The 23,940-nt window shown below is 46.0% G+C and overlaps 2 protein-coding genes across 2 annotated transcripts; one reads left to right on the forward strand and one right to left on the reverse strand.

The window, feature by feature from the left end:
- Nucleotides 1-1,728: 1,728 nt before the first annotated feature.
- On the reverse strand, nucleotides 1,729-3,011 carry LOC308265277 (histone-binding protein RBBP4-like; the record flags this gene model as incomplete). Its single annotated transcript, XM_080698882.1, has 1 exon — nucleotides 1,729-3,011. The coding sequence occupies exon 1, from the start codon at nucleotides 3,004-3,006 to the stop codon at nucleotides 1,729-1,731; it is 1,278 nt and encodes a 425-aa protein (XP_080555008.1). The 5' UTR covers nucleotides 3,007-3,011.
- Nucleotides 3,012-12,373: 9,362 nt separating this feature from the next.
- FBLL1 (fibrillarin like 1) lies at nucleotides 12,374-13,321 on the forward strand (the record flags this gene model as incomplete). The annotated part of the gene is made up of 1 exon (XM_080698881.1): nucleotides 12,374-13,321. The coding sequence occupies one exon, from the start codon at nucleotides 12,374-12,376 to the stop codon at nucleotides 13,319-13,321; it is 948 nt and encodes a 315-aa protein (XP_080555007.1).
- Nucleotides 13,322-23,940: the final 10,619 nt, after the last annotated feature.

Below are 23,940 nucleotides of genomic sequence, written 5' to 3' on the forward strand. Positions count from 1 at the left end.
TGCAGGGGAGACTATTTTTTGTGGGAACTCTGGATGGTTTTTAGGATTGATAGTGTGTAAAATCTGCTAGCCTCTGGGTCTCAATGTCTGATTCTGCAAAAGGAGGAATCACAGATGAATATTAAGGTTTATTCTAGGATTGACCTTTGTAAAGGTAGCCCATCAAAGCTGCTTGAGTGTTTAGCGAGTGCCGGATACCAATCTGAGAGATGTGGCCAAAGTCCCCATCACATGGACATTAAGGCCTTAGCAGAGGCAATAGCCAAATGTTAACAAGACCCCAAACAATGCTTTCAGCTACCCTCCAAGTCCTGAAAAGGAGGAAAGCTCTATTTGGGTACCATGTTTAACAAGCTATAGTAGATATGTGATTGGGAGTTGATTATGATTCTAGATTTTGGTCATGTGTTAGTAAGGAGGTATTATATTTTGTCATTTTTTTTGCGGGTCTGGGGATGGAACCCGGGGCATTTGACCTCTGAGCTATACCCCCTGCCCTATTTTTTATTCTTTATTTTGAAACCAGGTCTCACTGAGTTGCAGAGGGTCTAAGTAGCTGAGGCTGTCTGCAAACCGTAATCCTCAGGTCTCAGCCTTCCAAATGCTGGAATTACAAGCGTGCGCCACCACACTAGGCTATATTTTGTCTTGATGAGTAACTTTTATATTTTTGTTACTGAGGATTGAACACAGACGCATTCTATCTCTGAGTTAAGCCCCGACCCCAGTTCTCTCTCTCTCTCTCTCTCTTTCTTTCTTTCTTTCTTTCTTTCTTTCTTTCTTTCTTTCTTTCTTTCTCTTTATTTATTTATTTATTTTTTTATGTAGAAAAGCAATTTATTCCATTATAAGCACTTACACAGTTAGTCATGGAGAGTAACAGGCCTGCTGGTGAAACGGGTCACCCAAAATGGAGATGGTATCAAACCTAGTGGTCAAGGACTAACTCCTAAAAAAATTGCAACTCTTATCAAGGATTAATTTAATTTTCAAAACAAATACAAGCTATCAATTCACCCTTCTCAACATGACAGTCCACCTGTGGTACAACTGTCAGGTAAAAACATACATCTTTACAACTTGGTGGTCCCAAGTTAAAAAAAACACAACAAAAACCATTTCACAGATAGGAAATGAATAATATGAAAACAGCAAGAAATACACTAACAAGCAAAAATATATGGGGAAGGAGGTACATGTAGTTTTGACTTAACTGAAGAAACCAAAAGACTGGTTTTTATAGGAAAATGTGCGTTCTGGAAAGTCAGATGTGACAATTTTAGAGTAAGAATCTATACTGACTTGAATCTCCCCTAATTCCTGAATAAAAATGTCATCTTGCAGTATTTATACTTCATGGCTCAGACACCACCTCACCTGGCTCTATTCCTTACACAGTCTAGCCTTTACTTAAATGAGTCTGACAAACTTGGGGATATAGCTTGAGAAGAAAAATAACCACACATAATATTCCCCTTTCTGTAGCTACTTTAGACCTGGGTTTTTTACTACAAAATTCCTAAAGAAAATTTAAATATAAGTCTGGCTTTGTTGAATCAAGTACCCAAGTTAATATTTAGAAAACACCCACTGTTTGGGTTAATAGCATTGTCGGTGGTACTTGTAATAAAGGGATCACTGAACAAAGTCTGTCTCAAAACCAGTGTTAAATCAATCTCAGGGTTGAGAGGAAAAAAAGGGGAGTCTAAAAATCACAAGGTCAGACATTTAAGATCCTTGTCCTTCTGGATCCACGCTTCCTTCAGGATCTTCATCATTATAAATGTTCTCTGCCATCTGCCATACTTGCATGATATTGTCTTCTGATACAGAACAAATCACCCAAGGTTCATTGGGATTCCAGGAGAAATCGGATATTTTGGCAGTGTGACCACCATGAATAAACAACAATTCTGGTGGGCCATCTTCTGCATCTTCTGGGGACTGTTCCTCTCCAATTTTACTTAAATCCCAGACATTGAGTCTACGATCAGTACCACTGGAAGCCAAAATAGTCTCATTGTGAGGCGACCACTGAACCTGGAATATTTCATCCTTATGTGATTCAAAGGAATGCAACTTAAGCTTCAGATTTCTCAGATCCCATAAGGCAACAGTCTTGTCAGCTGATCCTGTAGCAAGAATGAATTCACTATAAGGATTGAAAGAGAGGCAGTTCCCTTCTGCAGTGTGAGCATCAACTGAATGGCTTGGCTTGGAAGTATTGTTTGAACGAGTATCCCAAATCATAAGTTTCTGATCATCAGCAACTGACCCAAACAGAGACTCATGGAGCAGATGCCAGGAAACATCTTCTACTACTGCTGTATGTCCTGTAAAGATGGTCTTTGCATCGACCACTTTTCCTTTCTTTGGAACGGCACTGATGTCCCATAGGCAGATGGTGTGGTCATCTGAAGCACTAAGTAAGTGCCCACTGAGATTTGGGTTCCAAGAAAGCCCATAGCCTTCCTTCTGATGTCCACGGAGACGCAAGTCTGGGTTGCACTCTCCAGAAGGGTCTGGTTTAGAAGGATGTTTTGTATAGTCAAAAACAAGCACATCACTCGATGGAGTCTTTGTCGCAATGATACAAGGGTTCTGGGGCATATAGCGGGCCCGGTTTACTTCTCCTTCATGGTTGATCTTGATTTCTATTTCAATTTTCCCACTAACCGAGCCAAAGCCTCCAAATTCTCCTTTCTCACTGTCGTAGTGTGATGCGTCGAACTGCGCATCATCATTAGGGAGCTGTACGCTGGCTATCACGAGGTGGTTCTGCTCATCCGACGTATGTGTCCCCAGGACAAGTCGATGAATGCTGAAATCTTTCCCTTCTGGTCTGGTTACATCTGGGAGCCACTGTGCAGTTAGGCTGGGCCATTCCAGAGCATGGGTCATCACCAAATCATACAGAAAAGGGGTGTTCTTTTTCCATATTTTGTACTCCTCGTTGATCACACGTTCTTCCACTGCGTCGTCAAAGGCGGCTTCCTTGTCGGCCATGGTGGCGGACTACTCTGGGATCCCGGGGTCGTACGTTGCGGGAGGGGCGGGGAGGCTGCCTCTTTATTATTTATTTATTTATTTATTTATTTATTTATTTATTTATTTTTGCAGTACTGGGGATGGAACCCAAGGGCATTCTACCTCTGCACTGAATCCCTAGCCCTATTTTTTTATTCTTTATTTTGAAACCCAGTCTCACTGAGTTGCAAAAGGCCTCACTGAAGTAGCTGAGGCTGTTTGCCAACTGCAATCCTCCGGTCTCAGCCTCCTGAATGCTGGGATTATAAGCGTGTGCCACCGTGCCTGGATCTTTTTTTAAATTATTTTATCTGATTTTTGCGGTACTGGGGAATGAACCCAGGGGCATTCTACCCCTGGGCTACACCCCCAGCCCTATTTTTTTAAATTAATTTGAAACAAGTTCTCACTAAGTTGCAGAGAACCTCACTAAGTAGCTGAGGCTGGCTGCAAATCTGTTTTTATTTTTTATTTATTTTTATGGTGCTGGGGATTGAGCCCAGGAGCATTCTACCTCCAAACTACATCCCAAGCTCTATTTTATTTTTTTGTTTGGAAAAATAGTCTAAGTTGCTGAAGCCAGCTTCAAACCTGTGATCTTTCTGTCTCAGCTTCCCAGGCCCTGAATTATAGGCATGTGCTACCATGCCTGGCTTAATGAGTAAATTTAAATATGTGTATATTGAACAGTGTTCCAGTCTTCTTTCTGCTGCTAACCACATGTTGCCACAGATTGGATGTTATAAAGAAAACAGGTGAGCCAGGTATGGTAGAGCATGGTTGTAATCCATCCATCCACTTGAGAGGCTGAGACAGGAAGATTGTGGGTTCATGGCCAGCCTCAGCAACTTAGGCCCTCCACAACTTAGTAAAACCCTGTTTCAATGATTTTTCCCCCAGAAGTGGGGACTGTCCCAGAGATATTCTATTTCCAAACTACACTCTCAGCCGTATTTTTTTATTCTTTATTTAGAGGGGCTCACTAAGTTGCAGTGGGCCTCACTAAGTAGCTGATGCTGGCCGTGAACCTGCAATCCTCCTGTCTCAGCCTCTTAAGTACTGAGATTACAAGTGTGCCCCACTACGCCCGGCTTGTTTGAGTATTTTATTTTATTTATTTATTTATTTATTTTTGGTGGTACTGGGGTTCCTGGAAGCCCTTCTACCTCCGGGCTACACTCCCAGACCTCTTTTTACATTTTTTTTATATTTAGAAACAGGGTCTCCTAAGCCAGCGCGCGCGGCTGGCTTCGAACCTGCGCGATCCTCCTGTCTCCGCCTCCCAAGCGCGGGGATTACAAGCGTGCGCCACCATGCCCGGCCTTGTTTGAGTATTTTAAAAAAATAAAAATAGGGCTGAAGGTGTCAGTCAGAGGTAGACTGCCCCTGGATTCAATCACCAGTAACACACACACACACACACACACACACACACACACACACACACAAAGAAAGGAAAGAAGGAAGGAAAGAAAGCAGGTGTATTCTAACTCACTCACGATGCTGGTCCAAGGTTAAAAGGCCATATCTGGTGATGGCCTTCTTGCTGGCAGAATCATAAGGACACCGGCATCACATAGTGGGAGACAGGGAGTGTGTGTGTGTGTGTGTGTGTGTGTGTGTTCTGGTCTCCCTCAAATAAAACCACCAGGACTCCGACTCCACCCTAATCGCCTCCCCCAAAGCCCCACATCTAAATGCCACAGTCGGGTTAAGTTTTTTACTGTCTCACAATGGGGACTGAATTTCAACATGAGTTCTAGAGGGGATGGATGGGCCACAGGCACACTGCAGTGCAGGGCCAGTCTCATCTGTGACGTTTCTGTTGGGTATGCTGCGCCAGGGTGTCAGCCAGGCGTCATGCAGTTAGATATGTATGGCGAGAGCATTTACCGCTCACCAATGATCCCTGCAGCCTCTCAGCGAGGCAGACACAACACTAGTTCTGGTCCATGGGTAGTGAATAGAAATGTCAAAGTGTGCCGGGCATGGTGGCGCACGCTTGTAGTTTCAGCATTCAGGAGGCTGAGACCGGAGGATCGCAGTTTGCAGACAGCCTCAGCTACTTAGCCAGGCCCTTCGCAACTCAATGAGACCCTGTTTCAAAAATAAAAAGACTGAGCCGGGCGTGGTGCCGCATGCTTGTAATCCCCGAGCTTGGGAGACAGAGACAGGAGGATTGAACAGGTGAGAAGCCAGCCTCAGCTTCTTAGTGAGGCTCTCAGCAACCTAGTGAAACCCTGTTTCCAAATAAAATATAAAATAGGTCTTTGAGTATAGGTCAGAGGTAGAAAGCACCTGGGTTCCACCCCCAGTACCACCAAAAAAAGAAAGAAAGAAACAAAAAAGAAACAAAAATAAAAAGACTGAAAAATAGGGCTGGGGGTGTATCTTGAAGGTACAATGCCCCTGGGTTCCATCGTCAGTACTTAAAAAAGAGAGAGAGAAAGAAAGAAAGGAAAGGAAGAAAGAAAGAAAGAAAGACAAAGAAAGAGTTAAAATGTAGGCCAAAACAAAGAGTTAAAATGTAGGCCAAAACATAGAAACAGGGTACAAATTCTCAATCCACTTATGATGTCAATATTTGGCTTCAGTCCCTGCCCCGTAGCACTCTAGAAGCATTCAGAAGATGAATGGAACATATCCAGATGCACTGAAAGTCTTGTTGACTGATGGATGCTCCTGGATGTAGCATCCCAATACATAAGCAAATAGTTCTACCATGACATAGAGAACCAAAGCCAGGAGACGAGAAAGGTCTCTGGGGGAGTCATCAAACACTGCCATGGGAAAGTGTCTCTGGCTAGACGCAAGCTTGCAAAATATCTTTATATCAGTTCCAAGATTGTCACCAACAATGAGGCACTGGGAAGAGACCTGAAAAATCCACCTTGGGCTTAAATACCTTGAGAAAGAAAGGTTCTGGGGCCCCTTAATAGATGATTAAAAATGACAGCAGCCACATGACGAAACGGGTGGGAAGATGGAAGGAGTGCAGGGCAGATATCTGGAGACATTATCACTGCTTGGTTCCAACAAGGTGACTTGTTGCAACTGCTAGTGCATGGTATTCACTCTCCAGGAACAATTCTAAATTTACGTCACTCACAGATTTAGTTTGTAATCACGCGCCATCCCTTCCAGTGGGTTTCATCCGATGGACCACATGGAAATGCATGGCATCCTTGAGAGAAGCAGTTCTGAAAGGAGACGCAATTATATTAGGAAGGCTGCCTTATCACAGAGCAGTGGACAGGAACTTCAAAGATACTTGCATTGTGGGAGAGCAGGGTTAGTGAGGATGTAACAGGAGGGAGGAGTTAAAGCCTCAGCAACAGCTCCTGACAGCAGGGGAAGGGAGCATGGAAGATGAATGCCCCAGTCTCCCAGCCTGCAGCAGGACAATTCTGAGATGCCTTCCACACTGTGTGTGTGTGTGTGTGTGTGTGTGTGTGTGTGTGTGTGTGTGTGTAGGGGATACTGGGGCTGGAACCCAGGGACAGTCATCCTCTGAGATATACTACCCAGCCCTATTTTACTTTTTATTTTGAAACAAAGTCTCCCTAAGTTGCCAGGACTGTCCTCAAACCTGTGATCTGGATGTCTCAGCCTCTCGAGTACCGGTATTACAGGCATTCACCAACCATGCCCAGCTCACACAGCTCTTAGGAGGGTATACCCAGAACAACTGCCCACTGTGGTACTCTGTGCATCAATGCATTTGTTTTCATATGTATATGAAAACAGGAGAAGCCGGGTGTGGTGGCGCACACTTGTAATCCCAGTACTTGGGAGGCTGAGGATCACACAGGTTCGAAGCTAGCCTCAGCTACTTAGTGAGGCTCTCAGAAACTTAGTGAGACTCTGTTACAAAATCCCCAGTGCCACAAAATAAATAAAAATAAATAAATAAATAAATAAAATGTAAAATAGGTTGGGAGTGTAGCCCGGAGGCAGAGGCCCCTGGATTCCATTCCCAGGACTAACACACACACACACACACACACACAAGGGAGTGCATACATACTTACATATATGTATGTACAATCTCATATTATGTTATATAAGTGTCTATATATATATATATATATATATAGACTAATTCAATTATGGAAGCTGGAAAGTCCAAAATCCACAAAGCCAAAGTCCTTATTCAAAGGTTGATATATAGAAAGAGCTGATGTACCAGTTCAAAGGTTGCTGGGCAGAAGAATTCACTCTTATTTGGGAAAGGTCAGCTTTATTTTTATTGGGGGCTTCAACAGATTAGACGAGGCTCACCCACATAGCATAGAATAATTCAGTTTACTGAGTTTACAAACTCAAATGTTAATGGCACCCAAAAAATATCTTCATAGAAACACCCAGAATAATATCTTCCTTCCTACCTTCCTTCCTTTCTTCTTTCTTTACTTTTCCTTCCTTCCATCCTTCCTTACTTTATACTGGAGATTGAACCCAGGGGCATTCCACCTCTCAGTTACACCCCAACCCTTTTTTATTTTGAGAGAGGGTCTTGCTAATTTGCTGAGGCTGGCATTGAACCTGCAATCCTCCTGCTCTCAGCTGCAGAAAATATTTGACCAAATATCTGGGCACCTCATGGTACAGTCAGGTTGACACAGACAATTAACTGTAGGGCTCAGTTTAGAAGGAAACCCAAACCAACACACCAGACCTAGCTCATAATTTCAGAGAACACTCCTCAATTTGTGGTAAGAGTGGAAACCTGTAAGGAGTATTTTAGGTGAACCATCTACCCCAGAAACCATAGATTTTGTCCTCAGTTCCCTTGTAGTCATTCCAATATCTAGGCTTCTGGCCACTATTAAAGAGGTCAAAGTCCTCTGTTCACAACTGTGAGATGGAGAGGTGCAGACAGGGATAGAAGAAAAGCTTTTTTTTTTCTTTTCAGTGTAAACCATTGGAGTGCTCAGTATCATTGCCCTGACCTCTGCCCTAACTTCAGGTACACTTCATCTCTCTGAAACAGGCACTTAGTTCCACTAGTAGGTGCTTACACCAGCACACAGCAGTCTGGGCTCCTGGGTGGACTCCAAATCCCCCTAGCAGTGCAAAGGGCCTTGGACTCCATCGCTGTCCTTGGTGCTGACAAAAAACCAAAGACTCTTCCAGTGCCTTGGTCGCTGTCCGTGGTCCTGTTCAATGATGTGCTTAAAAAAAAAAAAAACAACCTCAAATTGCACAGATTTAAAACATAAGAGCCGAAGCCAGGCGTGGTGGTGCATCCTTGTAATCCTAGTAATTGGGAGGCTGAGACAGGAGGATCACGCAGGTTAGAAGCCAGCCTCAGCTACTTAGAGAAGCTCTCAGTAACTTAGTGAGACCCTGTTTCCAAATAAAATATAAAATAGGTCTGGGAGTGTAGCCCTGAGGTAGAAAGCCCCTGGGTTCCATCCCCCCCAGCAACACACACACACACACACACACACACACACACAAGTTTCGGGCATGGTAGTGCACACTTGTAATCCCAGCATCTGGGAGGTTGAAACAGGAGGATTACAGTTTGCGGAGAGTCTCAGCTACATAGTGAAGACCTTTGCAACTCAATGAGACCCTGTTTCAAAGTAAATAAAAAATAGGGCAGGGGGTGTATCTTGGAGGTTAAATGCCCCTGGGTTCCATCCCCAGGCCTGAAAAACAAAGCAAAAAACAAAACATAAACTACCAGGGTGCGGTGGCACATGCTTGTAATCCCAGTATTTAAGAGACGGAGACAGGAAGATCATGCAGGTTCGAAGCCAGCCTCAGCTACTTAGTGAGGCTCTCAGCAACTTACTGAGACCCTGTTACCAAATTAAAAATGTGTGTGTGTGTGTGTGTGTGTGTGTGCGCGCGCGCGTGCGTGCGCGTGCGCGCGCGCCTGGGAGTGTAGCCTGGAGGTAGAAAGCCCCTGAGTTCCATCCCCAGTACCCCCACACACACACACCATAAACTAGCCAGGCATGGTGGCACATGCTTGTAATCCCAGCATTTGGGAGGCTGAGACAGGAGGATCGCCATTCAAGGGCAGCCTCAGCTACGTAGTAAGGTCCTTTGCAGCTCAGTGAGACCCTATTTCAAAATAAAGAATACAAAATAGGGCTGATGGTGTAGCTCACAGGTAGAATGCCCCTGGGTCCCATCCCCAGTACCGCACAAACAAAACAAAACAAAACAAAACAAAACAAAACAAAACAAAACAAAAAAACAAACTATCTGGGCGTGGTGGCACATGCTTATAATCCTAGCATTCAGGACGCTAAAACAGGAGGATAGAAGTTCACAGGGAGCCTCAGCTACTTAGTGAGGCCCTTTGCAACTCAGTGATACTCTGTTTCAAAATAAAGAGTAAAAAATGGGCTAGGGATATAGCTTGGAGGTAGAATGCCCCTGGGTTCTCTCCCCAGTACTGCAAAAAAGTAATAATAAATAAATAAATGTAAAATATAAACTAAAATGCAAGAATCAATTTAAGACATTTTTGGCTTCATCTGAAGTGTCTAGTAGGATTTAGGGCACTGGCCTGTATTCCCATTCACATTGGCAAATTAGTCTTTTTTCGCTGATCAATATTCTCAGAAGAAAATAGGAAGAAATAAAAATAAAAAATAAAAATAAATATTCCCAGAAAGTGCTAGGATTTGCGTAGGTGATGGGGCACGGCAGAGCACGGCTAGATCTGCAGCCTGCGGGCTCGCAACCAGAGCATGGAAGACATGTTGCTTCACAATTTATGACTTTGCTTTATTTTATTTTGTGGGTCTGGGATGGGACCCAGGGGTATTCAACCTCTGAGCTATATCCCCTGCCCTATTTTTTATTCTTTATTTTGAAACAGGGACTCAATGTGTTGCAGAGGGCCTCACTAAGTAGCTGAGGCTGGCCGCGAACTGTGATCCTTCAGTCTCAGCCTCCCAAATGCTGGGATTACAAGCATGCGCCACCACCCCTGGCACAATTTCTGGCTTTAAATAGTCTCTTTTCAGCCGGGCATGGTGGTGCATGCTTGTGGTCCAAGCCAGCCTCAGCTACTTAGTGAGGCTCTCAGCAACTTATTGAGACCCTATTTCCAAATAAAATATAAAATAGGTCTGGGAGTATAGCCCGGAGGTAGAAATGCCCCTGGGTTCCACCCACAGTACTGCAAAAAAAAAAAAAGTCTCTTTTCTGATTCCTCATATCCAGTTTATCAGAAAGTCCTGTGGAGTCTATCTTCTAAATATCTCTTCAATTATTGCACTCCTACCTTACAGGCGCTACCACTTTCATGATGATAAGCATCTCTTCTCCCATCCTTGCTACCTTTTATTCTGTAGTTCATTTCATTCATTTATTTACTTTTGCAGTACCAGGGATGGAACCCGAGGGCATTCTACCTCCAAGCTACACCCCAGCATAGGGCCTCACTAAGTAGCTGAGGCTGTCCTTGAATTGTGATCCTCCTGTCTCAGCCTCCCAAATGCTGGGATTATAAGCCTGCACCACCATACCTGGCTATGTATTTATTTGTTTGTTTGTTTATTGCTGTACTATGGAACCCAGGGGCATTCTACCTCTGAGCTACACCCCTGGAGCTATTTTTTATTTTTATTTATTTATTTTTTTGCGGGTCTGGGGATGGAATTCAGGGGCATTCGACCTCTGAGCTACACCCCTGCCCTATTTTTTATTCTTTATTTTGAAACCAGGTCTCACTGAGTTGCAGAGGGCCTCACTAAGTAGCTGAGGCTGTCCGCGAACCGCGATCCTCCGTTCTCAGCCTCCCGAAAACTGGGATTACAAGCGTGCGCCACCACGCCTGACTTATTCTTTATTTTTTGAAAGAGTCTCTCACTGAGTGGCAAAGGGTCTCACTAAGTAGCTGAGGATGTCCATGAACCAACTCCTGTCTCAGTTTCCCGAATGCTGAGATTACAAGCATGTGCCACTATACCTGGCTGTTATTCTGTAGCTCTAATCACCACCATTTCTTAGAAGGATCGTTTCTCTTTAGGATAAAACTTTCAAAGTGGAATACCTTAGTCAAAATATAGGTACATTGTTTAAATGTCATGAAGACCAATTTTCACACCCTCTAAAGATGTGTGAGAGCCATGCCACTCTTAGATTGCAAAAGCTCTAACAGCAGTGTATTTATTCAAACCAAGACAGTGGTGGTTTTATTGTTTGTAAACTATACCTCAATAAAAAAAAAAAAGATTAAGCAGCGCAAAAAAAAAAGATTAAGCAGCGAGTGATGGTGCACGTATATTATCTCTGTTGGAAGGCAGAGACTGGAGGATCTGGGTTCTTGGCCAGCCTCAGCTACTTAGTGAGGTCCTTTGCAACTCAGTGAGACAGACCCTGTTTCAAAATAAAAATGAAAAAAAAAAAAAAAAGAAATAGGGCTTGGAGTGTAGCTCGGAGGTAGAATGCCCTTGGGTTCCATTCCTAGTACCACAAAATAAATATAAATAAATAATAAATAAATATAAATTTATTTAGCCAGGCATGGTGGCACACGCTTGTAATTGCAGCATTCGGGAGGCTAAGACAGGAAGATGGTGGCTCGCGGACAGCCTCAGCTACTTAGGCCCTCTGCAACTCAGTGAGACCCTGTTTCAAAATAGAAATTAAAAAAAAAAGAAAAAGAAATAGGGCTGGGGGTGGAGCTCGGAGGTAGAATGCCCCTGGGTTCCATCTTTAGTACCAATAAATAAATAAATAAATAAATAAAATTAACCATTAATCAACAAAAAGTAGAAAAATTCAACAACAAAAAAAAAAGCTAACACGTAACACAGCATTTAGCAATACTGGCTAAATAAATGGCTGGGGCACATGAAGTGGTGCTACAGAACAAACCTTCGAGGTAGGTTCTATTTTTTAGAGATGGGATGAGAATAAAAAATTTGCCCCGATTCAAAAAAGATCCTCAATCATCGGGAGTCAAGTACGCCTTCCTGAGACCACACTGGAGGCGAGGACAGAAGCGGATGCTGCCCAGGGATCCCTTAGCAGCTGAAGTTGGGGGATGGAGAGGCGCAGGGCTCCTCGGGAGCACACTGCGTCTGCGCAGGCCTTCGAGGGGGGCTTCCGGGTGCAGGGTGGGTGCGAAGCGTCAGCATCAGAGGGCGCTGCGGTGAGCCTGGACCGCAGCAGATCTCCTCCAGACCGCCGCCCACTTCATCCCAGCTGCTTTGCCAATCTTTGTTCCCCGCCAGGACAACCCCTTACAGCCATCTGCGACCCCTGACAGCTGCTCAGAGCCACCTGCGGCCCCTGACAACCACCCCTGCCGCCGCTGCCGGGTAAACCCCCTGCTGAACACCGCCAGCCACCTGCGAGCCCAGGGCGCACCATGAAGTCTGCGCGCTCGGGCGGGTCTGGGGGCCGCGGGGGCTGGGGCGGGGGCTGGGGCGGGGGGAAGGGCGATGGCGGCTCTGGGGGGCGGGCGCGAGGGGGCGGCGGGGGCCGGGGCCGGGGGCGCGGAGGCGGCGGAGGCGGCGGGGACAACAGGGACCGCAGTGGAGGACAGCGGCGAGGGGCCAGTGCTACTAAGAGCAAGAGCCGCCGCAGAAAGGGTGCTATTCCTGTGTCCGTGGAGCCACATCGGCACGAGGGCGTGTATATCTATCGCGGGGCGGAGGATGCGCTGGTCACTCTAAACATGGTGCCCGGTCTTTCGGTGTACGGTGAGAAGCGCGTCACGGTAACCGAGGACGGGGTGCCGCAGGAGTACCGCCTGTGGAACCCCTTCCGGTCCAAGCTGGCCGCGGCCATCCTGGGTGGGGTGGACCATATCCACATCAAACCCAAGTCCAAGGTGCTGTACCTGGGCGCTGCCTCCGGGACCACGGTCTCCCACGTCTCCGACATCATCGGGCCAGAAGGCCTGGTTTACGCAGTGGAGTTTTCACACCGCGCGGGCAGAGATCTGGTCAACGTGGCCAAGAAGAGAACCAATATAATTCCGGTTCTAGAGGACGCCCGCCATCCCCTCAAATACCGCATGCTCATTGGGATGGTCGATGTCATCTTCGCTGATGTGGCCCAACCCGACCAGTCCCGCATCGTGGCTCTGAACGCCCACACGTTCCTGCGCAACGGGGGTCACTTCCTCATCTCCATCAAGGCGAACTGCATAGACTCCACCGCGTCCGCCGAGGCTGTGTTTGCCTCTGAGGTCAGGAAGCTGCAGCAGGAAAACTTGAAGCCTCAGGAACAGCTGACCCTGGAGCCCTATGAGAGGGACCACGCCGTGGTCGTCGGGGTGTACCGGCCCCTGCCCAGGAGCAGCAGCAAGTAGAAGCCAGGCGGGCTCCCCCACCCCAGACGGGGGGTTCTGTGTTGGGTATTTATGTTATGTAGGGTATTTGCATGTATGTGTACTTTTGTGTGTGTGCTTAGTTCTGTTGTTTTTCTATTAAATGAGAAAGAAGCAGTACCCAGGTGTGCCTGTAGGGCCAGGCCAAGTTTTGCTACAGTAACAAGTCAATTTTCCACCGGATTTTGAAACCTCGGGACTGTATTTATGCTAATTACCCAGGTCCTGAGACTCCCCAAGGGTCCCATCTTTTTTTTTTTTTTTTTTTCTTTCGGTATTAGGGATGGAACCCAGGGGCATTCTACCACCAAGAAACACACGCAAGCCCTATTATATATTCTTTATTTTGAAACAGGGTCTCACCGCGATGCAACGGGGACCTAGGTAGCCGAATCTGTCCGCGAAACGCGAACCTCGATCCTCCTGTCTCAGCCTCCCAAATGCTGGGATTACAAACGTGCACCGCCATGCCCACGTCCCCAGGCTTCCATTTTAACACTTGCTTCCTTCTATCCTAGAAGCTTGCTGACAATTAGTAATGAACATTTTAAAGTCCCTCCTTCCCCACCTCCCCCGGAAATGATGGGATTGGCCCTGTTTCGTGACCAAGCCTGCCTCCAGGGAAGCATACTGAATATTGACACATTCAACCTGTCTGACTTGAAGCCAGGAATCTTAACCACATGAAATTTTTGGCATTTCATTTTACAACTGAGCCCGTTTGAATTCAGTGTCATGTTAAATCATCACGGAGGGGCGTGGTGACGCACACTTGTAATCCCAGGATTCGGGAGGCAGAGATTGGAGGATCGCGGTTTGCGGACAGCCTCAGCTACTTAGTGAGGCCCTCCGCAACTTAGTGAGACCCTGTTTCAAAATAAAGAATAAAATATAGGGCAGGGGGTATAGCTCAGAGGTCGAATGTCTCTGGTTTCCATCCCCAGACACACACACACACACACACACACACACACACACAAACACACAATCACCACAGAGGGCAGGATATGGGGTGGAGCTTACATACAGGAAGTGACATCACCAAGGTCTGCAGATCATCCCGGAAAATAAGTCTGGGGGAGGGTCCTTCCTTCTCTGAAGGAAATTCCTACAGACACAGAGATGCTGAATTCTGGCTCTCAAAACTGGAGCCAGGAGCAGAATGATCCAGTTGAGCTGAGAATGCCCCATATACCTGGAAAATCGCCCCCCCCCAAGCAGATCTTAAATGACCATTAATTCTCTTTCCCTCCGTACTCGTCGCCAATGAAATCAACATTTAATCTGCTAAGGATGGTTCACTAATGCATCACTTGGAGGATGGGCTTGCTTTCCTAAAGAAATGCTTGGGAAACGCTATGGTTAGTTTGCTTTTTCCCAGGGCACACACCAACCGAAAAAGATGAATCAGACTTTTTAAAAAAGCAGCTACCTAGCTGGGCGTAGTGGTACACGCTTGTAATCCCAGCATTTGGGGGGTTGAGACAGGAGGACTGGCGTTTGCAGACAACCTCAGCTACTTAGTGAGGCCCTTTGCAACTCAGTGAGACCCAATTTCAAAATAAAGAATAAAAAATAGGGCGGGGCGGGGGTGTAGCTTGCCCCTGGGTTCCATCCCCTCAGTACCAAAAACAAAAGAAAACAAAACAAAAAAAGCAGCTGCCTCTTTATCCTTGTCCCCTCACGCTAAACTTAAAGGAGTTACAATTTAGATTTGTTGGCAAGATTGATTCGAGCAGACCCTGTTTCACAATGAAAAATAGTTTGTAATAAATGTCTACAAAATCCCAAGGTAGGCATTTCCATAAACAAGAGTTTTCATTGCGACCCTATGAAGCACAGAGCACTATTCCTATTAAACAGGTGCAAAAAGCCAGGCGTAATGGCGCAGGCTTGCCATACCATGACCTAGGAGGCTGAGATAGGAGGACCACAGGTTCCTGCCCAGCCTCAGCTACTTAGTGCGGCCCTCTACTTAATGAAACTCTGTTTCAAATGAAGAATAAAAAATAGAGCTGGGTTTGTAGCTTGGAGGTAGAATGCACCTAGGTTCAATCCTCAGTGCTCACCCAAGTGCACATGTGTGTGCGTGTGTGTGTGGACACACACACACACACACACACACACACACACCACCACCACCACCACCACCACCACCACCAGTAAGGCTTACAACCTATAAAGTCAGTCTGCCTCCAGAACCGATGTCCTTTTCACTAAAGTCTCTACTGGTGCTACTGCTTTGACAGTCCATCTCTCCAGGCCTAGCCTCATCAGTTAGTGGCGGGGATGTGGCCTTGAGCCTGGAGACAGCCTAGGGAATAGCATTCTTCTTACTACGGGGAGGTGGCAGGCTCTGGGCATCCAGGAGGGACCGCCTCTGCGCACCTGGGCTGTAGGATGCAGTCTTCAGCCTGGAGAAGCTGCTCTTGGTTTTCTCTGTTTGCTCCCCAGGCTGAGACACGGAGCAGGGGGTGCTTGGCTTCTTTCTTGCGTTAGGCTCTCCCTCATACATACAATTTACAGTCATCTGGGTTTACTTGAAGGGGTGTCAAGAAAGAAATGGTATCAAAACAACCTTCTAAAGAAATCCTCTGAGAGGGAAGAAAAAAAATAATAAAAAAAAAAGAACCCCTCTGAAGCTGGTTGTGGTGGCTGGTGCCTGTAGTCCTAGCTACTCCAGAACTGAAGAAAAGTATTGCTTGAGCCCAGACGTTATTCAAGGCCAGAGATGAGGCAACATTCAGAGACCTGTTTTTAAAAAAATCAATCCTGTCAGGCAAGGTGGCTCATGTTTTTAATCCCAGTACTTGGAAGGCTAAGACAGGAGGATTGCAGGTTCAAGGACAGCCTCAGCAATTTAGTGAGACCATGAGAAATTTAGCAAGACTGTTAAGAATTTAAAAAAATAGCTGGGTATGGTTGTACATGCCTATAAATTCATTATTTTTGAGGCTGAAACAGAAGGATCACAGACTGAGGCTAATTAGCCTCAGCAACTTAGCAAGGCACTCAGCAACTTAGTGAGACCCTGTTTCCTTCCTTCTTTCCTCCCTTCCCTTTCTTTCTTTCTTTCTTTCTTTCTTTCTTTCTTTCTTTCTTTCTTTCTTTCTTTCTTTCTTTCCTTGTCATACTGGGAATGGAACCCAGTGGCATTCTACCTCTGAGCCATACCCCCAGTCCTATTTTTTTATTCTTTATTTTGAAACTGGGTCTCACTGAGTTGCAAAGGGCCTCACTAGTAGCTGAGGCCATCTGCGAACTGCAGTCCTCCTGTCTCAGCCTCCCGAATACTGGAATTACAAGCATGCGCCACCATGCCCGGCGAGACCCTGCTTTCAAATAAAAAGTAAAATAGGGATGGAAGTGTGGCTAATGGGTACACTATCCCTGATTCAATCCAGTACCAAAACCAAAACAAAAACTAGCAGTGGATTAATCCACTCACTGATGTGCTCAGAGGCCTCTGGATCCCATCATCCAGAAGCCCCATCTCTGGACAGTGCTGCACAGCTTCCTGTACCTGAGCTTTGGAGGCCATGCCGTATCCAAACCCTAACAGCTGAGAGAAGAATGAGGATGCAACTCGAGTGGGCAGTGAGTCCGGGGAACCAGAGTAGCAGGGCCACTGGGTGGGGTCCCAGGAGTAGGGGTCAAATCCTCAGGTGTATGTGTCAGCTCACACTGGGTAACAAAGTGCCAGCCTGGGTGGCTTCAGTAACAGATGCACCTTCTCTCACAGTTCGGGAGGCTGGGAGTCCAGGTCAACATGTAGCAAACTTAGGTTTTGGAGAGGGCTATTTTCTTGACCTTATAATTGGCCACCTGCTCACTGTAGGATTATATAGTGGTGGTGGTAGTGTTGTGTATGTGTGCGTGTGTGTGCGTGTGTGAGAGAGGGAGAGAGAGAGAGAGAGAGAGAGAGAGAGAGAGAGAGAGAGAGAGAGACAGGGAAAGAGTGCTCTGGTGTTGTTGTTGTTGTTATTATTATTATTATTATTATTAATTTTAAGCAGGATGTGGTGGCACACACTTGTAATCCCAGTATTTGGAAGGCTGAGACAGGAGGATCAAGGTTCATGGACAGCCTCAGCTACTTAGTGAGGCCCTTTGCAATTCAGTGAGACCCTGTTTCAAAATAAAGAATTAAAAAATAGGGCTGGGCGTGTAGCTTGGAGGTAGAATGCCTCTGGGTTCCATCCCCAGGCCCACAAAATAATAATAATAATAATAATAATAATAATAATAATAATAATAATAGTAATAATTTTGGTGGTGTTAGGGATGGAAATTAGGGGCATTCTACCTCCAACCTACACTCCTGCCCTATTTTATTTGTTCATTCATACATTTATTTATTAATTCATCTATTCATTCATTTGTAGTACTGAGGATGGAATCCAGGGTCATTCTACCTCTGAGGAACATTCCTAGCACTATATATATATATATATTTATTTTTTATTTTTATTTTTTTTGGTGGTACTAGGGGTAGAACCAAGAGGCTTTCTACCCTCCAGGCTATACTCTCAGACCTATTTTATACTTTATTTGGAAACAGGGTCTCACTAAGATGCTGAGAGCCTCACTAAGTAGCTGAGGCTGGCTTTGAACCTGCACGATCCTCCTGTCTCAGCCTCCCAAGAGCAGGGATTACAACCATGCGCCAACACGCCGGCTTAGCCTTTTTGAAACAGGGTTTCACTAAGTAGCTGAGGCTAGTTGTGAACCCCGAATTCATAAGCTGAAGCCCTAACCCTCAGTGCAACTCTATGCAGAGACAGGACCTTAAGGAAGTAATAAAAAACGTCAATGTCTCCAGGCATGGTGGCCTGTGCCTGAAATCCCAGTACCTGGGAGACTCAGGAGGATCAGAGGCTTGAGGCTGAGACAGGAGGATCTCAGGTCTCGGTGGAGCTCAGTGGAGTTGGGTAAGCTTTGGCCCGGTGTCCCTCTCGGCCACACTGGAAGCTCCATCCAAGTGGCATCCTGTTGTGAAGTCAAGGCCTTTCTCAGCTGTCCTGGTTAGGGGTTGCAGATAACTGGTATTTAGCCTGATTTCATTTCCATTTTTTTTGTTTTCTTCTTTTCAAGACCTTGAAGGCTATTTTAATAAAGTCTTTTTGAGGGGTTTGGAGCTTTTTCAAAATATCAGGAGGAAGATTGAGAAATAAAGTGGGCATATAGGTATAGTTGTCCTGCTTCCAAATTGAGTTCTAGACCCGTATATTTTTGCAGGTGACTCATGAAGGCTGCCAGGCCTTTGTCAGCTTTTTTATGACTTCTTTAATTTTATCATAATTGACTTCTTTTAAGTGAAGCCTTTTTATTTCTACAACTAAGCAGATAAGGAAGTGGGACATAAGAGTTATATTGGAGCCAGGTGTGGTGGCTCACACTTGTAATCCCAATGCATGAGAGGCTGAGACAGGAAGATCACAAATTCACGGCCATCCTCAGCTAGTTAGTGAGGCCCTCCACAACTTAGTGAGATCCTGTTTCAAAATAAAGAATAAAAAATAGGGATAGGGGTAGCTTGGAGGTAGAATGCCCCTGGATTCCATCCCCTGTACTACAGAAAATAAAAATAAAAATAATAAAGTTATGTTGGGGGAATCAGGTTGGTGACCCCATTTAGGATGTTTCGGGAGGATAACTTCACCGCCTCCCGGGTACCGAGTGGGCTCCTGTGTGTGGAGGTTGTTCACAAAGGCCATGGCTGAGATATGGCCTTTCTCCTCCAGGATGATAGAGGAGGAGAGGATAATTCACACATCTCAGTAAGTGAGATCACAAGAGTGTTGGACATGTTGAAATTCTTTAGTAAATTGTGTGGGGTCTACAGAAAAGAAGGCTAGGTGTCTTTTTTTCTTTTTCTTTTTCTTTTTTTTTTGTAGTGGGGATTGAACCCAGGGGCATTCTCTAAGCTCCACCCACTTGCTCATTGTACAAGGTGAAGGGACATTGGAAATCAGATTGTCCTGAAGCCTGGAAGCCAACCATCATAGACCCTAACCAGAGCTGAGATTTTCAGTCTCTGCCCAGCTTAGAAGCCCCCACCACATAAACCTCACCAAGCCTGAACCAGGTAAGCATCACGGTTACAGCCGGGCTGGTCTCTTTCCTTTGAACACGGGGCCTTCCCATTCAGTCTTTTTTTTTTTTTTTTTTTGGTGGTACTGGGGATGGAACCCTGAGGCTTTCTACCTCCGGGCTATACTCCCAGACCTATTTTATATTTTTTATTTGGAAACAGGGTCTCACTTAGTTGCTGAGAGCCTCACTAAGTAGCTGAGGCTGGCTTCGAACCTGTGCGATCCTCCCATCTCAGCCTTCCAAGCGAGGGGATTACAAGCGTGCACCACCACGCCCGGCTTCCCATTCAGTCTTAATTGAACATCTGGACCACTGGTCCCATCTCCCATCTCTATTATGGGCCTTTTTTCTAAACCTCAAAAGACCCAGCCACTTTCCTATGTTTAAGAAACATTTACCTTTACCCATTCCTTCCTAATAATCCCCTCTTACCCAGCCCCCTTATTGGGATGAGATATCCTCTCAAACCTCCACACCACCATTTTTATCTGCACACACACAGCCCAGCTAGAGGCTCTCCTCCTGCCCCAACACCACCCGTAGTCTGGTCGCCCCTCCTGACTCTTTTAATGATCCCAAGTCAACCCCATAGTTTGGAGCACTGAGCACCCCTTGGTAGCCACATACCTTTCTCCTATAAAGATTACCCTATCCTGGGTGTGGTGGCACACACCTGCAATCCCAGTACGTGGGAGGCTGAGGCAGGAGGATTGAAGGTTCAAGGACAGCCTCAGCAAGTAGTGAGAGTCTCAGCAACCTAGAGAGACTTTGTTTCAAAACAAAAGATAAAATTGGGCCAGAGAATATAGTTTAGAGGTAGAATGTGCATGGGAATTCAATTCCCAGTAACACACACACACACACACACACACACACACACACACACACACGATTACCCTAAAAAGTCCCTCAAACTTCCCCAAACCAGACTCAACATACACTTCCAACCAAAGCATTACAGGGGCTCCAACCAATTATTTAAAGACTCCTCAATCCAGTCTCCTTCACTCTATCTCCCCATATAATATACCTATTCGAGCTGTCACAAAGCCATGTGGTCCATAGCACGTGCTCCAGGATCTCAGAGCCATCAATGATGTTGTCTGACCAATTGGGTCCACGGTCCCAAACATTTATTCAGTCCTTTCCCTCATCCCACCGACCCTTCCTGCTTAACTGTCATTGATTCCCAAGAATACACTTGTCATCATCCTACTGGACACCCCGCTCTTCTCCCCCACACACAAGACATCTTTTGCCTTCACCTGGATGTGTCCTTCTGCCAGAGTAACCCAGCAGCTTACATGGACAGTCCATCCCCAAGGATTGTGAGACTGCCCCCCACATCTTTGGCCAGGTGCAGCCTCGCTCCCTGTCTACTGATCAGTGGCAGCTGTGGAGAGGGCCCTGCATTTCAGTTAAGAGTTAAGACGCAGACTTGGGCTTCATTCCACTCTCATCTTTAACCTGCTTCTGCAGACAGCCATAAACCCTGCTCAAAATCTTGCTCCTAGCGACTGGACAAGCCTTTCTACAGGTAATTCCAAACAGGCCCCCATTTTTGGACCAATAGCTGCTAAAGCTGACCTTCTAGGACAAGCCCCAACTCACTTTAACACCTCCAGCTCCTTCTTAGGATCATTAAGACCACAATTATGTAGCCATACTACCACCATTATAAGCTTCTTCAATCACCAATTCAAAATTCACCACCCCCTTCCCTATCCAAGTCAGACACTGGGAAAACAACTGCATTAAGCAGACACTGAACAAATTAACTCAGGATTTTTTTCAGGGTTGCCTTTTAGCCCTGGCCCAAATATCTTCCCTCGGTTTCCCCGCAATAACCTCAACCAACAAGTGTCTCAAAATTAAGCCCCTCTCCTCCGGTGATTATATTCTAGACACTATCCTGCTTCAGCTCTTCCATGAAAAGTCCCTCTCCTCCAGTGAATATATTCTCCTAAACACTTATCCCTTTTCAGCTCTTCTATGAAAATAAGACCCAAGGTTCCACCCAAACACACCCAGCGCCCCTTTATAGGCACTTACCAGGGCTGCCTGGTCCCAGATCCTACATGTGTAGCTGGAGGCCTCCGGTGTCATGAGTGGGACCCTACACCCCCTTCTCTCTCTTCAGCCTCTCCACCTGCCTCCAGAAAACTGCTCCTTCCTCTCATGTGGAACCTCAGCTTCTTTGCTTGCCAATCAACTGGATGGGTACTTGTACTCTGGCCCATCTGGCCCTCCCCAATAGATACAGCACCCAACAATTAAACCCTGTAAAGCCCCTCTAACAACCCATGTCTACATAAAGAGGGGAATCCAACTAATTCTGCTCCTAGTTGGGCTTGGGGCAGCTGCAGGAGCAGGTGCGGAGTAGAGGGCATTACCACTTCCTAAATTTACTTTCAGCAGCTGTCAAACGATCTTTCTGATAGCCTAGAGGAAATTTCACACAGGGTGGTAATCCTACAAAATCAAATGAACTCCTTGGCTGCATTAGCCCTCCAAAATAGGCAAGGCTTGATCTGCTATCAGCTGAAAAAGGGGGACTGTGCTTATACCTGGAGGAGGAATGCTGTTTGTTTTGTTGTGTGTGTGTGTGTGTGTGTGTGTGTGTGTGTGCATGTGTGTGTGTGTGTGTGTTACTAGGATTGAACCCAGGGGCATTCTACTTCTGAGCTACATCCCCAGACCCATTTTCTTTGTTTTAATTTGAAACAGAGCCTAAGTATCTGAGGCTGTCCTCAAACCTGTGATTCTCATGTCTCAGCTTCCCAAGTACTGAGATTACAAACTTGCACACCATGCCTAGCTGGAAAGCTGCTTTTACATAAATCAGTCTGGAAGTGAGAGGTACAGCAAAAACATTAAGAAACTGTGCTTCCAAAACAAAAGGTCTTGGGGCCATGGGCAGAAAAATGGGGTCTGGATCTTCTTGCTCCTCCCTCTTGCTCTGGCAAGAGGTAATAATTGAAGCCGGGCATGGTGCCCACGCTTGTATAATCCCAGCATTTGGGAGGCTGAGACCGGAGGATCGTGGTTCACGGATAACCTCTAGCTACTCAGTGAGGCCCTCTGCAACTAGTGAGACCCTGTTTCAAAATAAAGAATAAAAAATAGGGCAGGGGTGTAGCTTGGAGGTCAAATACCCATGGTTTCGATCCCCAGACCCGCAAAAAATAAAATAAAATATAAGTTTTTAAAAAAAGAGGTAATAATTGTTCTGCTCCTCCTATTCGGACCCTGATTTTTGAGCCTTGTCTCTAGACTCCTTCCCCCTGGAATATAGGCAATGATACAATTCACCACACAAAAACATATGGGCAACATTGTTGATATGTTTGTTATACCACCACCTGCCAAGAGTGGCTCCTGATATCCTCCGCGCTAACAGGATGCGCCCTTTGTCAGCAGGAAGTAGCTTGAGAAATGCTTGCTCCCTCCCTCCCGACCCGCCTGCCTTCCTTTCTTTCCTTTTCTTGTGGTACAGGGGATGGAACCCAGGGGCAGTCTACCTCTGAGCTACACCCCCAGCCCTATTTCATTTTGAAACAGGGTCTTACAAAGTTGTGGAGGTTCTAAGTTGCTGAGGTTGTCTACAAACTTGGAATCCTCCTGTCTCATACCCCCCAAGAACTCAGATTACAAGTCAGTGCCACCACATTTGGCTTCATATATATGAATGCGTACATACGTATATATGTACATACATGTGTATGGATGTATGGATGTATGATAAGACTGAAAATGTAATGCTGACTCCATCTCCCGCCTCCTCCTGCTTGACCCATTCAGGCTCCATTGCAGCCTTGACGAGAACATCCTGCCCTTGATGGGACCACCCTGTCTACATACCAGATTGTTTTATTTTTTTATTTTTGCGCGGATCTGGCGATGGAACTCAGGGGCATTCTACCTCCGAGCTACACCCAGCCCTATTTTTTTTTTTTTTTTTTTTTTTGCGGGTCTGGGGGTGGAACCCCGGGGTCATTCGACCTCTGAACTACACCACCTGCCCTAATTTTTATTCATTTTGAAACCGGGTCTCACTGAGTTGCAGAGGGCCTCACTAGGTAGCTGAGGTTGTCTGTGAACCACGATCCTCTAGTCTCTGCCTCCTGAATGCTGGGATTACAAGTGTGTGCCACCACACCCGGCTCCTATTTTTTATTATTTTGAAACAGGGTCTGAGTTGCAGAGGGCCTAAGTAGCCGAGGCTGGCCATGATTACGCGATCCTCCTGTCTCAGCCTCCCGAACGCTGGGATTACAAGCCTGCACCACCACATCGGGCTTTGTGTTATTCGAGGTTGAACAGGGGCATTCTACCTTCAAGCTATACTACCACCCCTATTTTATTTTTAAAGCAGCGTCTTGTTGAAGTGGGCCTCACACCTGTCATCCTCTTGTCTCATCCTCTCAGGTAGAATTACAGGCGTGTGCCACCACAGCCAACAAATCTTATCTTCTGATATTGATGCCAACCTCAACAACCTAGTG

Source organism: Muscardinus avellanarius (genome assembly GCF_963383645.1).
Source record: "Muscardinus avellanarius genome assembly, chromosome: 7".
Classification (NCBI taxonomy): Eukaryota; Metazoa; Chordata; class Mammalia; order Rodentia; family Gliridae; genus Muscardinus; species Muscardinus avellanarius.